We start from the raw sequence: 23,387 nt of genomic DNA, 5'->3' as shown, positions 1-23,387 counted from the left end.
ACTTACTATTAGTGTTAAGCTTGAGAAATGTTTATGCTCAATTTAACAGCCAGGGTACAGTACAGGGTACCCAAAATTTAAGGGTTATTGGAAAATAAGTTGTCTGAAAGTCAGATGTATCTAATCTTGTGCTTATATACTTCGTTTCTCAGATATCCAATATCAGTGGACTTTATCAAGTTACGTGTATGAAACATATAAAATTTGAGCAAATAATTTCATGAATATCCACAGTAACAATATTATATTATTATCGTATGAAATATAAATGAAATAAAACTACCTTAAAACTGGCATCAGAACCATTACGGTGCTGCAGAGCAAGAGAAGCTATTAATTCATGTTCTTCGTTAACATTGACACTGACACTACCCCAAGAACGAGACATAGAAGAGGGTGGTCGATTTATTTGTGGAGGAGTCGATGGCACTGGCGCAGGTGCTGGTGGCGGTGGAGAAGGATGATGGATCAAATGATGATGTTGATGATGATGTATGTGATGTTCCTCGCAAGAGGCAGTTGGAACTGGTCCGCTGCAATCTATCACAACATCGCCAACTCCCGATCCTCCGACTCCTACTCCAGAACCACTATTGTCTCTAGAGCTTTGACGCCTTGGAGGAGACGGAGGGCAACGTTTCGGAAGATGTGGACTACTCTCGAGTCCGTAAGTTAATTGATATTTATTATCGAAGTCTCTTGGTAGTGACTTAAATTGGCCTGGAGTTGCAGTGACCTATAATGAAGAACCAACATGATCATATTTTTACGAATAGTAATATAAGTTGTAATTATGCGATTCCTTGTGTCTTTTAGGCTAATACTAAACATTTTTCCCCGCTTCTTTCGCTTATCTTTATATATAAATAATCACTGACTGCGGATATTTACGCAAATTCATGTCTTTATGAATATCCCTTAACTGGTATCATTCTTGCACTGATTATATTAGAAATTCTTTGTACATTTAAAATTATATTACCTTAGCTACAGGTCGTGGACGAACAAGACAATGTCTAGGTCGCGGAAGAGTTCCGCCACCTGCATCCACTACGGAAGTATCATTTGTAGGAGTCACATCACCGTCTTCGAAGCTGCGTGGACGCCATTCGATTGGCTGTGGATGCGTGGATGGTGCTGGTGACGGAGGATACCCAAGGGGTGCGTCTTCCAAGCTTTCTAATGATTTTCCTCGTGAACCAGACCGACCAACAATGTTATAATCGGCTGGTAAAGCAGCGTACATACTTCTCCACGCAGCTCCAGATGTAGTATCACTTCCGCCTCTCTGAAAAGACCTCAGAACAGGAGAGGAACAATCCTCATCAGGAGATGGCAAGTCAGGACCTCCTCGTTGAATAACTACGTCCTGAAAATATAGTTAAGGGGAACCAAATATAAAGACATAATAATAGATAGGAAGGAAAGAATTATAAACGCTGAGGGTACATAGCATTTGCTAAAGAAAATAAACATCTAATAGTCGACTCGTGTTCCAAGACTAGTATTTTTGGAGTTATGGGTCATAAATGCTATCACGACTCACATATCATGTGATACATGTTATATCATCATCATCCGAATGAAAACACAGAAGACGATTAGACGTTATATTTTAGCAACTAATAAGATATTATTAAAATATTTCTTTACCTGTGTTTGTCCAGGATGCGGCGGTAGCCGAGCAAGATCGAGCGGCTGTATACGTTTTCCAGCACGAATATCCTTAACTCTCTTAATTGCCAATAATAATTTTTTCTGATGGCCAAGACGTACAATACCAATGTCTTCAAGATCTTCCCAAGTGAGAGTCGTCACATCTTCAACTGAACGCATACCCTGTTGATGAAGAGCACCAAGATATTCTTCGAGTCGCAGAAGCCTGAGCCACTCTTCTAACGAACCAGGAATATGTTCTGGCAAGCCATCTCCTATGTTTAAATTATCTATTTCCGCCTTCAAGCGTTTCCGATGATTAGGCTGCTTAATTCCTGCAAGTCCATAGAGTCTTAAATATAGTCTTCTAATCATAGACATAGATAAATTAATCGGCAAGTATAAAATATAAAGGAATATTTAGAACTTATATAATTAACAAAGCCATAAATTTTGTAATATCTCGGTGCATCATTGTGACTCATGTACATATCACAATGCAGATCTCTTAAAGTAGTATTATTTAAAATTTTATTTTAAATTTAATTAAAGAAATATTAAAAAATTATTTTAAAAACTTGGAAAATAGTAATATTAAAAGAAATAAAAGTTCAGATTTATTTTTATCATGAATACTTTTCAAAAATATACGGAATTCATATATGAGAATATTAAAATATCAAATTTTTTTTTATTTGTTGAATGCATTTAAATTTCAGTTCTCAATTTCTAATACACGTTTAAGGTATATAACTGAATTGATTATATCGAATATAGATTTACCTATCCCTGTCAAATCTTCTGGCGTCATACGCGTTATAGTAGCTAGATCATAACCAGCGGAAGCAAACAATGGAAAGTATTCCTCGAATTGGAGTTCAGTCAACCAAGCATGAACGACGTCGAGATCCGCCGGTCTGTCCGGATGACTGCCAAGTGAGCTTATGGAACACCTGGGAGATGAAGCAAGAGCACCAGGTCCTCTAGGGCCCAAATGATATCCGGAGGCTCTTCCAGAATCTAATGAAGCGGTAGAATGCCTGGAACCCGAACCTGATCCTGAACTACCTGGGCTATCTCTTCCAGGACTTTGAGTCATATCGATTCCTAGGAAGAATATATAAAAATTACTTTCTCCTTTCAATTAAACAAAACATTAATATCAGTTATATCAGTCATATCACAATTTACAACAATGTAGTATCGTGGAAAAAAGGCCTGTGGCGGCACTCGACAACAAACACCATCACTCGACAATAAGTAGCGTAGGACGACGATAGCGTAGTGGTTAGCGCCTTAAGCTACGAACGTTCGGAACCCGGGTTCGAATCCGACCGGAGTCCGATTTTTCTTCCACAATACAAAAAATGAGAAAAAAAGCGGCCGTGCCCAGCAGCGACATCTACTACACCCTAATAAGCGACTACGATACTACAACAATATTGAAGATTTAATTCTTTAACTAAATACCGTACACATTTCTTTCCTTTGGGAACTTTATATAGATTTACAGTGGCTTCAAACTAATCAAGTACTAATTATTAATTTTCTATTAAATAAATTGTAATCATTTGTATATATGTATTTTTGTGCTGATCAAAATTCTATAAATTCACGCATTTGCTAACAATTCCATGTTTCATCCTCTTCAATGGTAATGTGTAATATCCAAAATAATGTATGTATATTTCATGACTTAAAATGTATCTATCATCACCTTACAGTCTGATCAAAAAATAATTACAAATTATTATTTATACGATAATCATAAATAAATACGAGGAAACTACTTTATGTTTAACATAAACACAGCGGAGATATAGTCTGATAGAAGGGGTGGATAAAGGACGGTAAAGGAAATAACATTATCGCGAGCGTGTAGCGATATTATCAAATTTCGTAAGCCAGTAATTCGATAAGGATCGCACCTTGATCCTCGGCGTGGGCATATTTGCCGACGACTGGTGGAAAGGCAAAGCCAGGGTGGGTAAAAATAGGCCCCGGACTCTTTCCAGATGGCACACCGTAAGAACCCTCGTCCGTTGTTCCGCCTGGTCCACTTCCGGGCAGGAAACAGCTATCTTCGCTGCTCGCATATCCAGCGGAACCGAACGAGGAGCCAGAATGTCGAAACACATCGGGTACAGCCGGTGGTGCCACTTTCTTCGCCTGGGTCACAGCTTTGGACGGCCGGTTCATGCCGCCAACTGCAAAAAAGCAAAAACATTGAAGCTTAACTATGGGGTGAATTACGAGCGCAAATAAAAATCTAAATATATAACGAGGAAAATACATTTCGATTTATTCTCTTGGTTCAAAATGATATTTGATATATGCATCATGAGAAACGTATCTGACAGACGCCGTCCCGAATCATGAGAATCAATAGTGTTTCTCAAGACTATAAACTCGTAACTTATATGTTATGTGTTTAATAAATCCATCTTTTTTCATTTCTTGGCTTTTATAATCGAAGCTTAACGCTTTGACAACCGGCTTTAATTCGCATCAAATATTATTTTTGCTACGTTTGTAACTTTGAATACTTAGGAAATGGTAGTTCGATGTTCGAAAATTGTCAACAGCTTGGAGTATGTGGCAAATAGAAAGGTGGGAGTAATCATTTTAAAGGAACGAACAGATGCGTATATCGTGCGCTAGTAGTTAAGTGCGTGCGTGGCGCTAGTGTCGCGTCAAAGTGAAGATGGTAGTGCAGATCTTACGAATGATTTCTTTTCGAGTTGCAATTCTTGAAACTTGCACCTCAGAGAAAGCGTTTCGATGTAGGTTACTCGAGCAAGAAGATAAGCTTTGCTACGTTGTCTCGTTCGATCGAGAACGCGTTCAGAAATTTCTGTTGCGCCTTTAATCGAGACGTGTATTATAGATAACACTTTATAAATTAACATGTAACTTTTGATCAATTATCTTCGATGAAATTGTAGATCTTCGTTTAACGACTATGTTAAATATGTTAAGAGGGTTAAATAAGAAAGGAATGCGATTTCGAGAGGACTTTATATCCTATATGCATAAGAAAATAGAAGGAAATTTGTGAAATCGTAGGTATATTATAAATGTTTGTAATCTCTTTCACGATACGAATACAATCAAATTATAAATATTTTTCCTGTCTTCGTACAGTAGAATATAGAAAATCGCAAGAATATGAAGGCTTCCTTTAATAATTAACAGAATTCCAGAGGTTTTGAAATTTCCGGGATCAAGAATTACACGTTACACTTCTATGTGGAAAGTTTTTGCAAGTATTCCGCATATTATAACGTTTTTAAATATTTCAAGTTTGCTCTGGTTTAGCCTTTGGTTAGGTAGCAGAGATTTATTGCTTGATTTAAATATATCTACGTGTTACAGGGTATAATTTCCACGCCTCGGCAAACGAACAGAACTGCGAGATTTATTGAAGATAATTTATAGAATTTCAGACTAATAAATTTGCGAAATTCGAAAGCGATAAAGGAAATGCCATCGTGCCGCAACGCCGATAGAAAAAGCAGGCGCGGCAAAGATTTCGTTAATGTTAATAGCCATCTACAATTAAATTAAAGGAAAAATATTCAACATGGATAAATGTTTATCGATATACTTGCTGTTAATAGAGCTACATTTTTCATTTAGAAAGATTAAATGTGCACGGTAAAATCCGCCGATACTTATATATTGTAAAAATCGGTATTCTAATGGAAACTATCTCGAACGTACTTTCCTTCTAGTTAGTTTCACCTAAAGTAAAAACTTAATTTGACTAATCGATGTACTTTTTTATGATTATATTAGCCACATCCATATTCATGAAATTGTATCGTGTAAAATATCAGAAGTTGAAATGCTTTTTAGGCTTAACGAGCCAGCCGGACTTTGCATTTAAATGATAGATGAATGAGTAGGAAATGTATGAATGTAGGAAAACGTCTTAATCAGCCCGGGGCAAAATTACAAAACCTTTGATGCTGTAGGAGTAACAGGTATCGAGAGCCACGAACAGAGGCGTTCTACATTAAGTACATACAATTAAAGTAGGCCAAGACATACTAAGGTATGTAGAGCAGTGGTCTGGAGTAAGCACAGAGATTATTTTATCAGCGAGATTGTTGGTGTCAAAGCAAACGGGACGTTACGTGAAGCGCCAGATGCACCTATTATCGTTTCCTTTGAAAGTTGCTTCTTGGTACTATGATAGTACGTTCGATATCAAAATTAATAGGAAGACATGGATGTTCAAGCGAGAGAACGTTCATTTTTTTCTCGCGTTGAGAATTACATACCCGGTATTTTTTTCGTGCTAAATCGCTAGATTGAGAATCCTTATGCAACGCTAACTTGCAACGCAAGTAGAGAACTAGAATGTAAATGGAGATTTGTTTCATCTGCTAATAATAAGAATTCCAACTAAGCTACCACGGCTTGGATATTTTATATGTTTCTGTAAACTTATGTGCATTAGAAATTCCCACATTGACAACTGTACGGTCAATATCTTTCTGATACTGAATCACTAGATTATTCGTTTTTAAGCAAACGTATACTTTTATAACGCAAATAGAGAAGTAGGATATAAATGGAGATATGTTCCAACTACTGATAATAAAAATTATAACGGGCACTGCAGTTTCAATATTTTATATGTTTCTGTACACCTATGTATATTAAGAATTCTCACATTGAGAATTGTACATTCAATATCTTCTTGGAATTAAATTATTAGATTGTGAATTTTTGTGCAAACCTATAATTGTAGGACTCAAATAGAGAAGTAGAATATAGATGGAGATTTGTTCCATCTATTGATAATAAAAATTATAACAGGTACTGCAGTTTCAATATTTTATATGTTTCTGTACACCTATGTATATTAAGAATTCTCACATTGAGAATTGTACATTCAGTATCTTCTTGGAATTAAATTATTAGATTGTGAATTTTTGTGCAAACCTATATTTGTAGGGCTCAAATAGAGAAGTAGAATATAGATGGAGATTTGTTCCATCTACTGATAATAAAAATTATAACAGGCACTGCAGTTTCAATATTTTATATGTTTCTGTACACCTATGTATATTAAGAATTCTCACATTGAGAATTGTACATTCAGTATCTTCTTGGAATTAAATTATTAGATTGTGAATTTTTGTGCAAACCTATAATTGTAGGACTCAAATAGAGAAGTAGAATATAGATGGAGATTTGTTCCATCTATTGATAATAAAAATTATAACAGGTACTGCAGTTTCAATATTTTATATGTTTCTGTACACCTATGTATATTAAGAATTCTCACATTGAGAATTGTACATTCAGTATCTTCTTGGAATTAAATTATTAGATTGTGAATTTTTGTGCAAACCTATAATTGTAGAACTCAAATAGAGAAGTAGAATATAGATGGAGATTTGTTCCATCTGCTGATAATAAAAATTAGAACAGGTATTGCAGTTTCAATATTTTATATGTTTCTGTAAACCTAAGTACATTAAGAATTCTCACATTGAGAATTGTACATTCAATATCTTCTTGGAATTAAATTATTAGATTGTGAATTTTTGTGCAAACCTATAATTGTAGAACTCAAATAGAGAAGTAGAATATAGATGGAGATTTGTTCCATCTGCTGATAATAAAAATTATAACAAGTATTACAGTTTGGACATTTCATATGTTTTTGAATTATATGCATTCTGTGCAGCTGTGTGTCTTTAAATTTGTTACAAACGCATACAAATTTATGGTATACCGATAATTATATATTTAATCCTTTCGCTACCATGCGTCACGCATACGTGACGCATTCTAAAAGCCGCTTGGATTATCTACTTATCATTTTTTATTATTATATATGTCATAATGTGTAACACGTGAAAAGTTTGTAACCTGAGCTGTGAACAGCAAACCTTTCCTTAAGCGGCAATACCGAAAGAATTAAATAAAAAAGTGATACAAAAATAATACTATACAACGCCAATTATATTTTATTTTATTCCCAAAATGTTTAAGATAACTACAGGATCATTTTTTGTATCGCTTTGACTTCTTTTTTATGCTCGCTTGCTGCTTCTATTCGTTCTTTCTTTAACGATTATCTTAAAGTGAACCTTTATAATAGTATCATACTCTGAGTAACGTTTCAATTTATCAGGCCTATATAACTTCTCTGCTTTCATTCCCTTAATTGATGCAATAGAACCATTCACGTTAGTCCACTAATTGTTTGAAAAGCACTGTATACGTATACTCTGCTCCTCATCAACAATCGTATGAGAATTTTCAATTAATTATATATATATATATATATATATGTGTATATATATATATATATATATATATATATATACACATAATTATTATGTTTGTACGTAAAATTTTTATTCAGTTAGAAAATGTTCTCTGCATAAAGTATACAGTATACATAGTATTTTAGAAACTCGTGATCCTGATTGATATTACTATCGACTATTACTTGATTTTCCTTTTATACAATCTTTTATGAGAAAGTCCATATTCTTACCACATTGATTCTTGATCTAATCTGCAGCTTTCAATCTTTCACAGATGTATCATACCTTTGTGTTACCGTAAACTAGAGTTTCTATTGCACGTTATTAATAATAATAGTAATAATAACGATGACGAATCCAGGACGAGTGTTAGAAAAGATAGAGAAAATTCGTGTAGAGATCGCGATGTTCGCTATAAAATTCACCGCCTTGTTTGTCAAATAATATCAAAAGCCTTGGGCAAAGAATCGGGAACACGGCAAGAGATTAACGTCCCTTGCGTCTACTACTTCTCGTATCTAAACGATGGGAAAAATAAATAAAAATCCCGCAGATACACACGTGTACTGAAAGTTGAATGAAGAGTGCCGGAACACTTTGAAGACTGCAGCGAACATAGCATAGAAACGACCATTAATGCGATGCTAAACAACCGGATGCATGTCGAAGATACTGAAAGATGCAGCAAAGGCGACAACAAATAACATATAATCATCAAGCCGATCGTAAAATCAATCTATCCGGCGTATTTTGTCTGCTGGTATGGTCGACGATCATCGAAACTAGAAAGCTAAGCCTGTGCAGAAATAAAATGAATATCGATGTTAAACGCCTGGTATATTTTATTACGTATAACATTTATACACGATATAAACAACGTTGAGAAGATGAATTATAGACGTATGGATACTTATCGTTAGATATCACGGAGTACCAAAAGAAGATATTTCATTAGTCATTTAAATACATTTATGCGTTCGTCACGTTGCATTGTGTAAAACATCAAAAGCTTTAATGAACGATAAATTCTTTACGTTTAATGAATAAGCGAATTTGCATTCTAGTAGCCGATGAAAGATAAAGAAATTTAATTATGTACGAGTAAAGTGTATAAATGTAGAAAAACATTCTGATCAGTGGGAAAGAAAATTACGAAAAGAAATTGTAATGCGATACATTTTTTATTTTTCTTATTTATCTTCTAATACTCTGTAAAAGAGGCTAACTGTACAAACAAATTGTAAATTATTTCAAGGAGAAAAAATGGAAAAGTTCTTCTTACAAAAAACAATACTGTTCCTATAATTTGTATCGCGAGGAAATGAGATGCTGTTGGTGAAAGAAACGGTACATATTAAAGGCAAGACATTCTAAAGTTGGACTATAAGGCAATGTTGAGGCACCATAAATTACAGCAAGAACTACGTCGAGCGAATTGCAACACAGACTACTCTTTGTACTGACTGTTGCTGGCCCAAGGAAAATGGGGATCAATTCTGGAACATTAATCTGTATGCGGATACTGGATTGTAACATTTTGCGAAAAAAAAAAAATTGAGATATGGAAATATCCTGATAAATAATTCTAAATCCCTTCTCTGTATTACTACTGCATCTCAACCAACTATAGCGGAACTAGACTGAATTAATAGGTTATGTATATGATGTATGTATTCAAATTTAGCAAACATACATACCGATTTCGTAAATGTTTGTATTCATTTGGAATATTCAGTATAATTGCTTTACATTAAAGCATACGTGTGATACGACTACTTTTATACGATCCTTATAATACATGATTTCCTTAGGAACTTAATTTACAGGATAGGGGCTTAACGGGTTGTGGAAAAGTCACTAGAAAAATGACGAACAATTTCAGAATATCACTGACAATTAATTCACTGATGGATAGTCGTATATTTGCAGCTAATATACCAAGAAATTGCATTACTTACAAGATCACCTAATAATTCAGTGTTCAATCTTTTTGTCATATTAAAGGTATTAAAGTTGTGAGATCTATGTAATTGTACTAGATGTTAAAAGCTGTTTCAAGTCATAAACAAGTAAATAAATAAATGTAAAATCTCATCGAGACAACGTGTACTGTGAAATCCCTTTACAAGGTTTTTTATAGGTTAGGTCCATATAACCATGCGTAAATGACGATTACGTCAGCTCGTGATTAGCCGAGACTTTGAGTGGCCATTTCTATTCACGATAAAATCTATATAACTTTTATGCTCTACATAAAATCGTATCATAATAAGACAGAAACATCGATCGACTCTCGGTAAAGGCTATGTAAAGAGATATCTACGCGAAGCCATTAATATCACGACTATTTTATCGGTCGATAAAACAGCGTATCGGAATTGATTCCTATATAAACGTCCTCGCTTTCGAGGGAAGAAAAAGTTTCCGAAATTACTTCGCTACAGTTTTTTTCTCTTTTCTTTTCTTTTTTTGCTGTTGCTTCGTTCGGTCTGGAGTTCATTAGTAGTTTAAACGCGAAAACACTTATCGCAGAAAGCGGTGGATTTATTACGGGTAGAGGCTAAAAAGTTTTGTCTGCTCAAGGTCGGTATTCGACTGCGAATTATACCAACCACGATCCCCACTTTTTTACGGTTTTGCCACGTGCCTGGCCTCTTGTCACGTACGCATCGCGGATACAAGGCTGGCCACGTTCGAACTTTCAACGGTGTTAGTCACTGAAACGCGATCTCTGCCTCTTTCTGCTTCTGTGCCTGTATATTCCTTCCGTCTAACGTTCTTTCTGCATTCCTATATTTAGTATCTATTCCTATACGCACGTACTTCCGTCTCTATGCAGCGGCTAATGAAAATATTTAAACGCTTACCATAGAAAACTTGTACATTTGTATTGCACGTGTCATACAGAACATCTTGAATTTCTTCAGTACCGTAATCAGACACGATTGTTTCCATCATATCGGTCAGATTTGAGATCAATCGCAAAATTCATATAGAAGTTACAGTAAGCTTATTGGCATGTACGAAGTTATTTCCCCTGTTGGTCTTCCTGGTCTAGGGATTAATATGATTTAGGTTATCTTCTAATAAATTGGGAAGGAACTTACTCTGAGCAATTTACTACAAATATATACTTAGTAAGGAATTAATACATTGTACGAACAGCCACTTTAAACATATAATACGTGTTAAAGATGGCCACACAGAATATTTAGGACTATTTGTACAATGAATAATTGGCTGCTCAAATACTTCTCTGTTGTCTGTGAAATATATACCTGCATTAAATATTTTGTAGTTTCTAATGTATATTTCCAGATCTGTTTAAACTTTACCAATACGATCATGACGGTCGACCTTCGTTACAGCGCTAATGAAATTTCAAAATGTTTTATATAACACGTACAATATGGACGTAAAAGTTTTCTATGGTAAACGTACAAATACTTTTGCGTGCAACTATAGTTGCTATCTCATCTGTTATTCTCCTCTATTACTGTACTTTTCTGTTTCACGTATAGTGTTACACGAATTTTCATGTACAATGAAGAGCGTACAGGATCGAATTTGGTATAGGGACTTTCCCTATTTACAGGGTAGCCAACAGGGTGCCAACTGATAAAGGGATTTAATAGCTTGAACAATGAAGTACGTAACTTCAATTTGTTTCCTTTCTAAGAGAATTAACGAGACCATCGTGAAGATGGCTATTATGAAATTTTTATTTAGTTTGTAAATAGAAAAAGGAAAAACTACTTGAAGAATACGAACATCCGCAGTCCATTCGTAACTCATACACTTGCTACTGAATACAGTTATTCGCAAAAATCTTCTTAACTCCTGAAGGAAGGTCATTTTTATTAAAGTAAAACAACTAGCTAATTTCTTGGCAAACTTAGCGCGTCCCAAGAAGATTAAAAGCTGTGAAAACGCGAAACGAGCAAGGCAAAAAGTAACGGCTCGATGGTACGTGCACCTTAAAAGGAAATAGGTGTTTGGTGAAGTAATTAATGTCATTCCGTTGAATCATTCTAGGAATTTAGGTGTACAGAGGAGACACGTGTAGGAGTGATGGAAGCCGTAACACGGAAAATACAGAGGGCGAGAAGAACGAAGATAAAAAGCCGAGTAAAAAAGAAGAGGAGGTCAAAGTCAACTAACTGTGTAAATTCGTTAGCGTTTCTGTAAATACAGAAACCTGAAAGCGCAAGGAGACCAAAGAGTCTACTTTCTGGTGCTCTTCTTCTTCTCTTCCGTGGAGGAAAATTCTAACGAAGTTTACCATCGATGGGGTTTCAGAAGCGCGTGATTTCTATGCATTTCTAAACCTTCTCGATATTTGTCTTAAAACATCAGAGAATAGAAATCTCCCGAAACACTGGAAGTAGTAAAAATATTAAACGTAAAGAGGTCAGTAAGTATTGTATGCCCATGGAAGATATAGAAAAATATCAATATTGTTATTATTGTTATTATTGAATTAACACTATAAGATAATAATATTAATTATATTTTGTTACAAAGCAAAGGAAGATTGTGTACGAATTTTTCAGTAAATTCCTCAAGAAATGGCAATACTAGAATATCGAAGATATATGAAAAATATAAGTTGACTTTGGTATTTCTCAGAATAATAATTGCTAGGTATATTTTCTGAGAGTAATTTTGCACAAACATCTGCAGAAACATACACATATGCAAAGTGTTTGTCCAGGATAAAGATACAAAGCGAATGTGCCAGCTTGAAGATAAGTTCCACCAAGGTCTTTCTTACGGTGCACATAGCTTACACAACGGATGCTTACCGCGCGAATGCTTCCTGCTATGATTCCTACTTATAATTCATGACGGTAATCTGAACTTAGATGACACAAGCGTCAATTCATACAGCGAGCCCAATGATGCAGAATATTATTCCACGACGAATAAGATCAGGTACGCGATACACCTATAGAATGCAAAATCTATTACGTGAATCTTCCTGCTATGTTATAAGCTTCAATTTGTATTAAGAAGATGCGCAATTATTTTTCGAAAAGAAATTATATTAACAAAGAATTGTTCAACCCTGCTGGATCCGTACGACAGAAAACGAACGTTATATTTCGATAGATGTTGCTAATAAAATAAATATCGAAGAAACGATACTCTACTACGCGATACCAAAAAAGAAGAATAAAAAGAACGACAAGATGTACAAGTTTGACTTGGAAATATGAGGTACACGTTCAGATATTTTTTATTTTTGAATAATTTTCAGATAAATGTAACGTTCAAAAAATTATCTAAATTACTATTAACAATTAAAAATATTTTATAGGTAAATTCGCTGTAATAAAAAAAAAAGATAAGGAGACACATTCCTTTGCTGAATTTAGCGATTTAGGCACATCAACCTTTTTTGCATCCTATATCTTCCATCGTTTTGTTTCTTTCAATAGGACACGTAGCTTACAACAGACTCCCGAATCGGTTAAGCAGTTTTTAAGTTATGGGACACAAACAAACAAACAAACAAACAAACAAGACATACAATAAGGCCAAACACAATACATACCCTGCACTTAGCACAGTCAGGTAAATATTAGATAGTTGTTTAATATTTAACTTTAATGTTATTCTGTATTTGTTTTCTATAGTTGTTTAATGTCTTTTGCGTATTCCACGCTTTTTATGAATCGAGTATTCCAGAAAACAAAAAGAAGATATCTGAAGAGACGCGAACGCGAGGAAAAATCGAGGAAAACTAGCTGCAAAATAATATTATCAAGGCAACTAATAATTTACATAGGAAATGAAACAATGAAGTCGCTGGTAATAGAACCGATATTACAAATTTATTGGCTTCTTAAGAGCAATTGCGGAAGAATTATTGAATCAAAATGATCGAGCAGCGAGAGACGGAGAATTCTTTGGTAATTGGAAATGTATCTCGGTTTCTGAGAACGAAGAACACGTTACGTTTTTAAAAACCGAGAATATTCTTCTACTTCCCTATATGAATAATTACATTTCCAATTACATTTTATAAAAAAGGTCATTTCTATCGAAATGAAAGATGCTACAAAATTTCACTGCGAAATTAGTGCGGTCTGTGTCAAGATTACTACGAGATGCTTCGCTGTTATTGTACACGTTCAAACGTGAATAATTACCTATATAATTAAAACCTACTACAAAGCATATATATAAATACGATAGATATAAATTATTACATAAATAAAAAACAGTTTCTTTATGTAACATAAAGAGAAAAATGAATATTATAATTGTCGCAATACAATGCAATGGATAACTATGTAATCAGACTAATTGACTGTTAAAACATTGGTCTAAACAAAATCCATTCTCAAGCACAGACGCTCAAATCGATACAGATTTATCTCTCTAGCGCTATTCTAATGCGAAGCTGGAAGTTGCACAAGCTGTAAGACACGTACGGACTCGAAGAGACAGCGCTAATTTATAAATAAAATTATAATCAACTGCGAATAGATGGCCGCCAGCAGGCGCCTTTTGTGGAAACATGTAACGCTAATAAAATTGCTGGTACAATAGTTGGACGTAAGTTTCGTAAGTTGATAAAGCATGCGGATAAATTGTGGGAGATCTCTGCGGAATTGAATCTATTAAAGAGCTAGAGAGAGTGTGGGCGTTTCCGTGACTCGCATTCAACACGTGTCATTTGATACGTAAGATGTTGTTCCGTGTCATAAAGCTAATGCTCATCGCGCTGATCTTATCCAACTTCTTAATTAATTTCGCTAATTACCCTGGACGATCGATCGAAAGCTGAATCGAGCGTAATACTGTGCGCACAGCCGGCGTAGGAAGTTCGATTAATCTTGAAATGTTTTGTTACCGACGCTGTATGGTACACGCTGATATTGCATATCGGGTGACTCCAAATCGAACGATTCATTTGTTTAAAACGTTCTATTCTGCTCGATCAAAGTTCGAATCGACTTCGTATTGTCAGCAACGTTGCTTCAGCGATAAGTCACGCTGCTCAAGTTATTCTAATCTAAATGACATTTTAATGTACGCAAATAAATACGTGTTTAGCCTGCTGTGATTATTCAGTTCTTTATGCCTCAAGATAGCGATCGAAATACGTACTTTTGACGTTTTAAGAGATAGAATAAAAAAAGAGAAACATAGAAATAGAATATAACGTAATACGGTAGAAGTTGGACGAGAAGATCGCGTATATCGTATTTTTATTTCTCTCAAGCTCGAGAAATTTTCGAATGAAGAAGAAACGCTATCGAATTGAAAATGACTGGAGATTAAGGTGTACTGGGAACGAATCATCGAGACATATAGGACCAATGACGAAATTAAAAATACAAATATAATGCAATATAATAATAGAATATTCGTGCAGATGGAACGACGGTAAATATTCTTATTAATATCGATGAAAATATTCTTCTTAATATTAGTCATAGATTCTTTTCTTTTTTCTTTTTTTCTATGCTACATAAAGATATGTTTCTGTGTAGAAATATGCGAAGCGGAGGTTGAATTCATATGCACACGAAGAGAGATAGCGAGGAAGGTTATATGGACACGTAGCAGATAAGAATTGGCTTGCATTCGCAACGGTACTGCGGCTTTTAAAAAGAGCTATTGTATCTCATAGAAATAAAACTCTGGCAGAAATCAGGAAATTCTCAGATAAAGAAAGGTGGTACGCGATTTACAAATTTCAGAAAATTTACGACAAAGAGACGAGAATTTTTTCAACGATAATACGTACAGGTTTAGAAAGTCGAGTCGAGCTGTAAGGAAAGTAAGATGGTCGAAGGATCGTTTAAAATAGAAAAATCTGATGAAACGAAGATGCAACTAGTTCCTACAATGGTGTAAATTTTGCTGGAATTTACCAAAGGAAAAGCAGAACGATGAAGAAGTATTTCGAGTGTTAGCTTAGCTGTAACGTTCGGTTAGAAGTCTATTTATTTAGATCTCGAATGTACCACTCACGCGCTTTGTATAACTGTCGAAATATGTGATAATAGGATTACGAGAAATTCATATCTTGATTAAATACCGTTGATAGTTAATCGAGTACGCAAGACGCGTACAAGCAATAACGTAAACGAAGAAGGAATATGTGTATTAATTGGTTTAATTATTACTGGAATGAATTTCACTAATGATATGCAAACAATACAGATGCCACTGTTACATTATTTCATATATACGAGACTAATGAATCTAAAATAAAACAAAATAAAATAAAATAAAATAAAATAAAATAAAATAAAATAAAATAAAATAAAATAAAATAAAATAAAATTAAAATAAAATAAGATAAAAAATAAAATAAAATAAGGCAAGGGAAACGCACGTTAATTATTTGGATAATTGTTATATAATTTTCTAATTTATAGTAGCGTGTAAATTATTGATGTATTTACAACACGGAGGGACAGGAAAGAGCTAAGACACAAGGTGGTTGCATGACAGTAAATGAGGACAATGGGGAAACAAGTACAGAAGATGGCTAGTAGAGCGTAAAAATCTATTTCCAATAATCAGCAAACGATTAAACGTGGCAAGCACAGTACAAATAGCGTTGGAGTATTGAGGCGCGTGGTGGCGTCACAAAGTCTTGAGGAATTAGATACAAGAGTACTTTAAAAACCTCAAGAATCAAGTAACCCAGGAAGGAACGAGGTTTAAACAATAATAGAACAGTCCGGATACGAGGAACAATTGATTCTTCAACGAATGATAAATGATAAAAAGAAGAAAATAGAAGAAGATAAAAATGAGAAGAACTGTAGGGAAATTTTAGTGAAATAATTGCATTAAGATTTAGGTGCATTTAAGAAAAGATGGGATCTAGATAGAGAATCGCTTTACTCGTTTAGATAGAAAATGAAAGAAATGAAAATTACCGGAATCTCGACGTATCGGCTTAGAACGAAAAAATGTAAATTTCATTTGCAGAAATAACAAATTATTTATATATAAAATCATTATTCAACATATATGAATGGATTGAGAAATGTGGGTCATGACAGTCAAAAGTGAAACATCAAAATATTAGAATATCTCCAACACGTCGTGGTTTTTATCAGAAACTGCTGTACAAAGAAAACCTTAAAAACTCCCACAGTCGAAGAAGGAATTAGGCACACCAAAGCATAAATAACAATAAACAGCCACACGGACCTACTAGCTAAAAAAGCTGCTGCACGAACTTACCAAGAAGACTCGAGATAAAACGCTCCTCCGACTTACTCATTCTCACGCTTCATTCAGTGATTGCCGATAACTGTATCGAAATCCACAAGATTCGCTTTAACTTCTCAAAAGAGGTTCTCAAAAGAGGACGTTTAATAAAGGAGATAAAAAATGAGGACTTATTAGACATTATGAGTCTCATAAAGCATTACTATAGTATTCGTACATTTCGTACCTAGATACCACTGTAATAATAATTCCTCGTATAACAAATAGTTTTATAGCACGTCGAAAATCGCAGTATCGAGTAAGTTGTATGGATAGATAACACGTTATATGAAAACTTTCTGACACCGTGTGCATCGCAACATCTGCATTGTAAAGTAAACTCTCGCACATCTTGTCATTGATAAACTTGCTATCACTGATAACGTACACAAACACCGAATATGCCCGTGCAGCGGCTGGGAAAAACGACGACTCGTTGCCACGTGTTTGCCTAGTTTGGTAACTGTTTCATACGCATGCACGTACGATTCACGCCGTTAAATAAAACGATAAATTACGTATGACGCAAGAAATATTACTATTTGATATATATATATACGCTTGAGATTGGTGGAAGGTAAATTTGTGTATGGAAGTATGTAGAAGAGAGTTAAACAAACGAAGGCAAGTGCCGAGGTGAAAAAAACGTGGAATGAAAGAAGAAACCAGAAATAGATCCTTGCTCTCTTTTAAAACAAACAGCTCTCACAAGTGCGCCATTCGGAACAGCCCCTCGACATAAAAACACGTGTTTATTTTCAGCGTGCGCGAGTTTCTTTCGCATTCTGTACAACAATGTCCGACCAATCTCAAAGGATTCACACGCAGCACGATATGACAACGAGAGTGACAAGTCGCCCGATGATTTTTCTCCTCTTCCTCTTAGATCATAGATTTTTTTTTTTTTTTTGTTTATTTAATATTTCACATTCACAATTTGTCCAATTTGGACATTTGGTAGAATTTTTTAGCTGCAGATCATAGATGTGCAGAATGTTTTATGCGATCGATTCGTCCTTTGTAACGATATTGTATGTTTTTATTCTTGGAGATTGGAAATATGATACTACACGGGATATCCCAGCTAAATGGAATCACCTAGATATCTGCCTGATTTACGACTGTATAAGAAAGTTTCTTTAGCAAAGTTACGCTATCTCAAGTTAGTATTTACATAGTAAAAAGAATCTTTTTCCAAGATCCTTTCTTTTTCACGAGATTCCAACGTCGTCTGTATGTTTTTAAATAGAATCCTATATTCTTTTCATCCATCAAATAACGTGTTTTTTTATTCTATATACAAAAGTACCGAGGTATTTGTGGCTGGAAGAGACGATCGGTTTAAGACATATTTTAATCTTAATTTTGTGAAAGTTGGCGTACAAAAGACAAGGAAAGACGCAAAGTGATGCTTTCGTGTTTGTCTGTGTTTATCTATCTTAAAAAATACCGATGACTTTAACTTGAGAAAAAATTGAAAAAAAGACACGTGCCTGATTTGACACGGTGCAATTTTCTTTTGAGAAGCTGTTTCGTGCAACAGTATATAAGACGGATATTTAAGCGATCTCATTTGATCGAGAATAGTCTGTATAATTATTTTTCAACGCATGAGTTTTGATAAATTTTACATTCATGTATGAATAGCTAGAAAAATTTAGCGAACGTCCAGCTGGACAAATTGTAAAGTATAAATTAAATAATAAAAAAAAAAAATTGTACGGACATCGATCTCTCCTCGAACGATTCACTGAACATCGTGCAGTTTTATTTTTGGAAGGTTTATTGAACGAGGAAATTTGGAGGAGGTGTCTAAATTTGAAAAACAAGCAACGAATTCCTACATCGATTCTCGAAGAAAAATTCTAATTTTGTATAAAAGGCATTTCTTTCCATCTTAAACAAAATTGTCTTTTTTATCGATACCTTCCCCTACTCTTTTTCTTTTTAACATCATCTTAACGCGATATTACGATACCCGTGTTTCATTCAATTTTATATTGTTACATACTCGTCTTTTTACAAAACATTACGACTGAGATATTTAAACAAATACGTATATTTCAAAAACTTTGTAAAACGATAAACGCAACGATGACTCGATCTTTTTATCGATCGTGGATGGAAGCAGCGCGAAGATCTTCGATCTGTTACGCGAGAAAAAACCTAAATAGACTCCTCCCTGTTTCGTTGGAACTAACCGTTTCACAAATATTCAAAGTATGTTCCGTAGCTAAACATGGGAACAATCGTAACTTATTGCATAAAACCAGTTCGAATGAAGCAATGCGATGGCGTCAGTAGAGTCGACATCGACCGATGAAATCGTAGTAGAAAACCACCTATCCGGTGGTAATCGTTGTCGACAGACCTGTGGAACTAGGTTGGACTTGGCCTGTTGTCCTAACTCGTGGCTTGGCAACTGGTTAGTTGTGTACACCACTGTGCAGAAGTTTAAGATTAAACACTTTTCTATTTTTCTCACGAATCCAATACGACATAACAAAATAAAATATACAAAGGCGACTGATATCAAAATATATGTAGAATGTATTAAAGCGACGCGTTAAAGCTGTAAAATCTATTTTGGAAGTAAACTTTCTACCGCTAAATCCTACCTCGATGATACCCCTTTTACGAAGAATAATTGCAAAAATTTTAATCCACCAGCAAAATGGCTAAAATTCTTCCAAAGAGGTAACAAATTTCGAGACGCTAACGTAACGGCTGAAATACTTATAAAATAATTTAAATATTTAAAAAGCATTATATCCTTTTCTTAATTTTCTAATTAATCGCTCAATTGTTTCCAACCACTATAACAGTGATTTTTATAGGAAATTTAAAGATTCCAAAATGCACAGGATACGCATGATACATAAAAGCGTATAAAATATCCAGAGTAGAATATTCGTTTATAACATGGTGGATGAAACAAAACACCGTTTATGTTTCACATTGTTTAGCTGTGCTCGTAAAAGCATAAAAATGCACGAGTATCCACAGTCCGATCATTGACTGAAATTACAAACGGGAAAGAAAAAGAAACAAAATAGCTGGATATTTGTAGGAATATAAAAGCACAGAGCATTCCTTGCATAGGAGACAATAGAGACATTTATATAGGAAAATCAATTATTCAACGTAATATCGTCTTCATAGTGGTTTATGGGCCCGTAAACTGTCGGCTGTGACTATTGTTCTAATCCCGCTCGTTAAGCTCAACCGTTATAGTCGCCATGTTGAGTGGTCTCGAAAGTTAGGTTATAATACTGTGGGACCCCCATGCCTGTTAAGCGAGATGGTCTCTTTGCGCTTGCTTTACTTAAGCCTTAAAGCATTGCTGCGTAACCCTGCGTTCGATCAAAGCCTTAACCTGTTCGTCTCGAAAGACCCTCAGGTGGACCCAAAATAGGTATCGGGGTGATAAGTGTGTTAAGAGGGCATTAGTGCGGGTAGATGGCACGCTCGTTGCCATGTTTTTACAGCAACGGGCCATTCACACTCAAGTATCATCCTCGTGTCCTTCTTTGTTATTTCTTTACGCTTCGCGTTCAGAAATTTTGTAAATATGTACGATAAAATATTACTTTCTGTGAGAATTGTAATATTCTACCCGATAAAAAAATATATATATATTTATAATGTATGGATTTATTAATTTAATGCAGTCAAATAGAATAGTAGTAAAGTGGGTTTTTGAATTAATTTTAAAATTGTTTACGGATATATCAGCCGCTATAAGTAGGATTAAGTTTCATAATTTTTGGGAAAGATTGAATTATCGATAGAAAATTCAATTATTTAACCAACTTTTCTAAACAGCGTTTGAGTATGTGATTCTTCGAACATCTCTTGGATCATTATCATCGATGTGAACTATCATCCCTGACTCATATACGTCCTAATTTTTGTTTAACGTTTTCTAGAAGAATATCAATTTCCCTTCATTTCCAAGACCATTTCCAGATCTCTTTCTACGTTTCGGATTTAGATGGAAGGCATTTGCTAATTTTTGTACTGGTAGGTGTTCGTGGTTTTCAACAAATTCCAAAGGCATCGAACAGCCTGAGTGATAACTACAGAAATTGTAGAATATAACGAACCTTCGGATCGCGTTTTTTCGAAGAACAATAGCCATATCTCGGTTAATATCGTATATTACGTACGTACGTACATATCGTAGACTGGAAATGTCGTATAAAATAAATGAAAGATAAAATATAGATCCAATATAACAGAGTGAAATATGTCGAAGATAAACTGACAAACGAGGCACTTAGAAGCAAAAGGACCCAATGGCATTTTTCTGATATCGAGTTTGGAATTCAAATGCGTTAAAAGAATTCCACGTAATGTCTCCATGAAAATGAACTTATATTTCATCCTTGACATGTGGTAAGAAGCGTATACGAAAATCTCTAATTCATGTTTTTTTTTCTATTTATTTATGAATTATCAAATGTACGAAAGATAACATCGTGATAACGTTACAATGGCACTACTTTCAATATTCCTTGCTTAATTGACCACGGTCAATTTCTCTAGCCTTCAAATGATTCTTTTACACGACGTTGGATCGTTCGAATTATTCACGAACGTTACATTTAACGATTTAACCAATTCTAATTTGATCGTCTTTGTTCCGAATTGAAAAGTTTCAAAAATACCACTTGCATCCGTCTGGTTCTGTAAGCGCAAATATCAACCGTGACGAAAATATCCAACAGGTGTAGTACGTTACTGTTTCGAGAACTAAATTCGTTTCTCTGTTATTCCGAGCCATTTGTTCTTGTCTGCATCGTGTCGTTATTTTTAGAGAAGCGTGGCTAGATAGGTACAAACGAGACGGCTGAACGTTGAATACCATTAAAAGGATAAAACCATAGAAACCGCTGGCAAAGAAACGGAACAGGTTTCTGGAATTAATTACAACAGATTGTATTCCCGATGCAATTTATATGCCATTTGCATCTTCAGCGTCGATATACATATACGTAAACCATTATTCTGCCCTTGATGGAATTATTCACAGGTTTAATGACATCATTCCAACGTTTCATTTTCTACGTAAAGTTGTAAATAAAGCACTAGATAGTTGTAACGTTTGATAATAGAACCTCTTAGTGTATAACACAACTCGATTCATTTTTTAACGACAATTTTTGTCCCCGGTAGAAACCATTTTTTTCTTTCTTTAGATTCTATATTTATCTGTTCATAAATATGGAAATACTTTGGCCATTTTGCACAGCTAAATTGATATTATTAGCGAAGCTTTACGAATCGCAAATTACGACTCGTCGAGTATTAACCAATTAGCTGTTGCGAACTGTTTGGAAACTTTGAAAAGCGTGTACCTAAAATGCGTCGCAAAAAGTAAGCGACGACGAGTATATTCGTCAGACACAGAGTATACGTGGCTGTTGTAACATAGAATTAAGCTGTAACGAAACGACTGTTTTATTTTTGAATTTTATTGCCCCTCGTAACCACAAAATATCGCCATTTTTTCGTGACGAGTATACTCGTCAGAAACAGCTAACCGGTGAATAAACTATCTTGCACGGCAACAAGAAGTTCGATAGTAAAAATAAAGAGGTCCGTAACTTGTAACTTGTCCACTTGCAAATATTACTAACATTATAACTAATAAATTATTCCGTAAGATTACTCCGAAAGTTTTATACCGACAAATTAATAAATGTCTTAATATCCGCGAAGCGAGACTTTATGTTGCGATATGAGCAGGGTAAAAATGAATTTTACAAAACAACCTCGGAAACTGACTAAAAATATAAATTTTAATACGAAACGAAATACGAATTTCATAAAAATACGAATACGAATGCCGTGCAACATGAAATAGGATTTTTGTTGTACAAAGGGACTGATTTCAAAATCGTTTCAAATATTATTTCAAATATACGATTAACCCCTTAACCTACGATTTACGTTCGAGAATTTTCGGCCGAAAACGTAAACAAGCTATTATACAGGGTGATTGATAACTGGTGGTACAAGCGGAAAGGGAGTGATTCTACGCGTAAAAAGAAGTCGAAAATGTAGAATAAAAATTTTTCGTTCGAGGCTTCGTTTTCGAGAAAATCGACTTTGAATTTTGGCTCGGTACGCCTGCACTTTATCGCGTCTCGTTATAACGGATCTCACTGTAGATCGTTGTCTCAATGG

General features: G+C 34.8%; 1 protein-coding gene and 1 long non-coding RNA gene across 4 annotated transcripts in view; one reads left to right on the top strand and one right to left on the bottom strand.

Annotated features, from left to right (window-relative positions):
- Positions 1-23,387, bottom strand: part of LOC126863477 (caskin-1) — a 55,052-nt gene that overhangs the window by 4,819 nt on the left and 26,846 nt on the right. For both annotated transcript variants that reach the window (XM_050613694.1, XM_050613693.1), the window contains 5 exons: positions 3,585-3,863; positions 2,440-2,763; positions 1,654-1,991; positions 983-1,369; positions 284-736 (listed from right to left, as the gene is read on the bottom strand). In XM_050613694.1, the coding sequence (XP_050469651.1) occupies positions 284-736; positions 983-1,369; positions 1,654-1,991; positions 2,440-2,763; positions 3,585-3,855 (1,773 nt within the window). In that variant the 5' untranslated portion in view covers positions 3,856-3,863. The remainder of the gene's footprint in view (positions 1-283; positions 737-982; positions 1,370-1,653; positions 1,992-2,439; positions 2,764-3,584; positions 3,864-23,387) is intronic.
- On the top strand, positions 3,904-6,723 carry LOC126863545 (uncharacterized). Of its 2 annotated transcripts, XR_007688910.1 has the most exons (4): positions 3,904-4,718; positions 4,801-4,922; positions 5,032-5,313; positions 5,515-6,723. It is a non-coding gene; the product is annotated as an uncharacterized LOC126863545 (long non-coding RNA). The 2 variants fall into 2 exon arrangements; XR_007688909.1 differs by having other exon boundaries at positions 5,032-6,723.

The sequence above is a fragment of the Bombus huntii genome, chromosome 3 (genome assembly GCF_024542735.1).
Source record: "Bombus huntii isolate Logan2020A chromosome 3, iyBomHunt1.1, whole genome shotgun sequence".
Taxonomy (NCBI): Eukaryota; Metazoa; Arthropoda; class Insecta; order Hymenoptera; family Apidae; genus Bombus; species Bombus huntii.
This window is presented reverse-complemented; position numbering and strand designations above follow the sequence as displayed.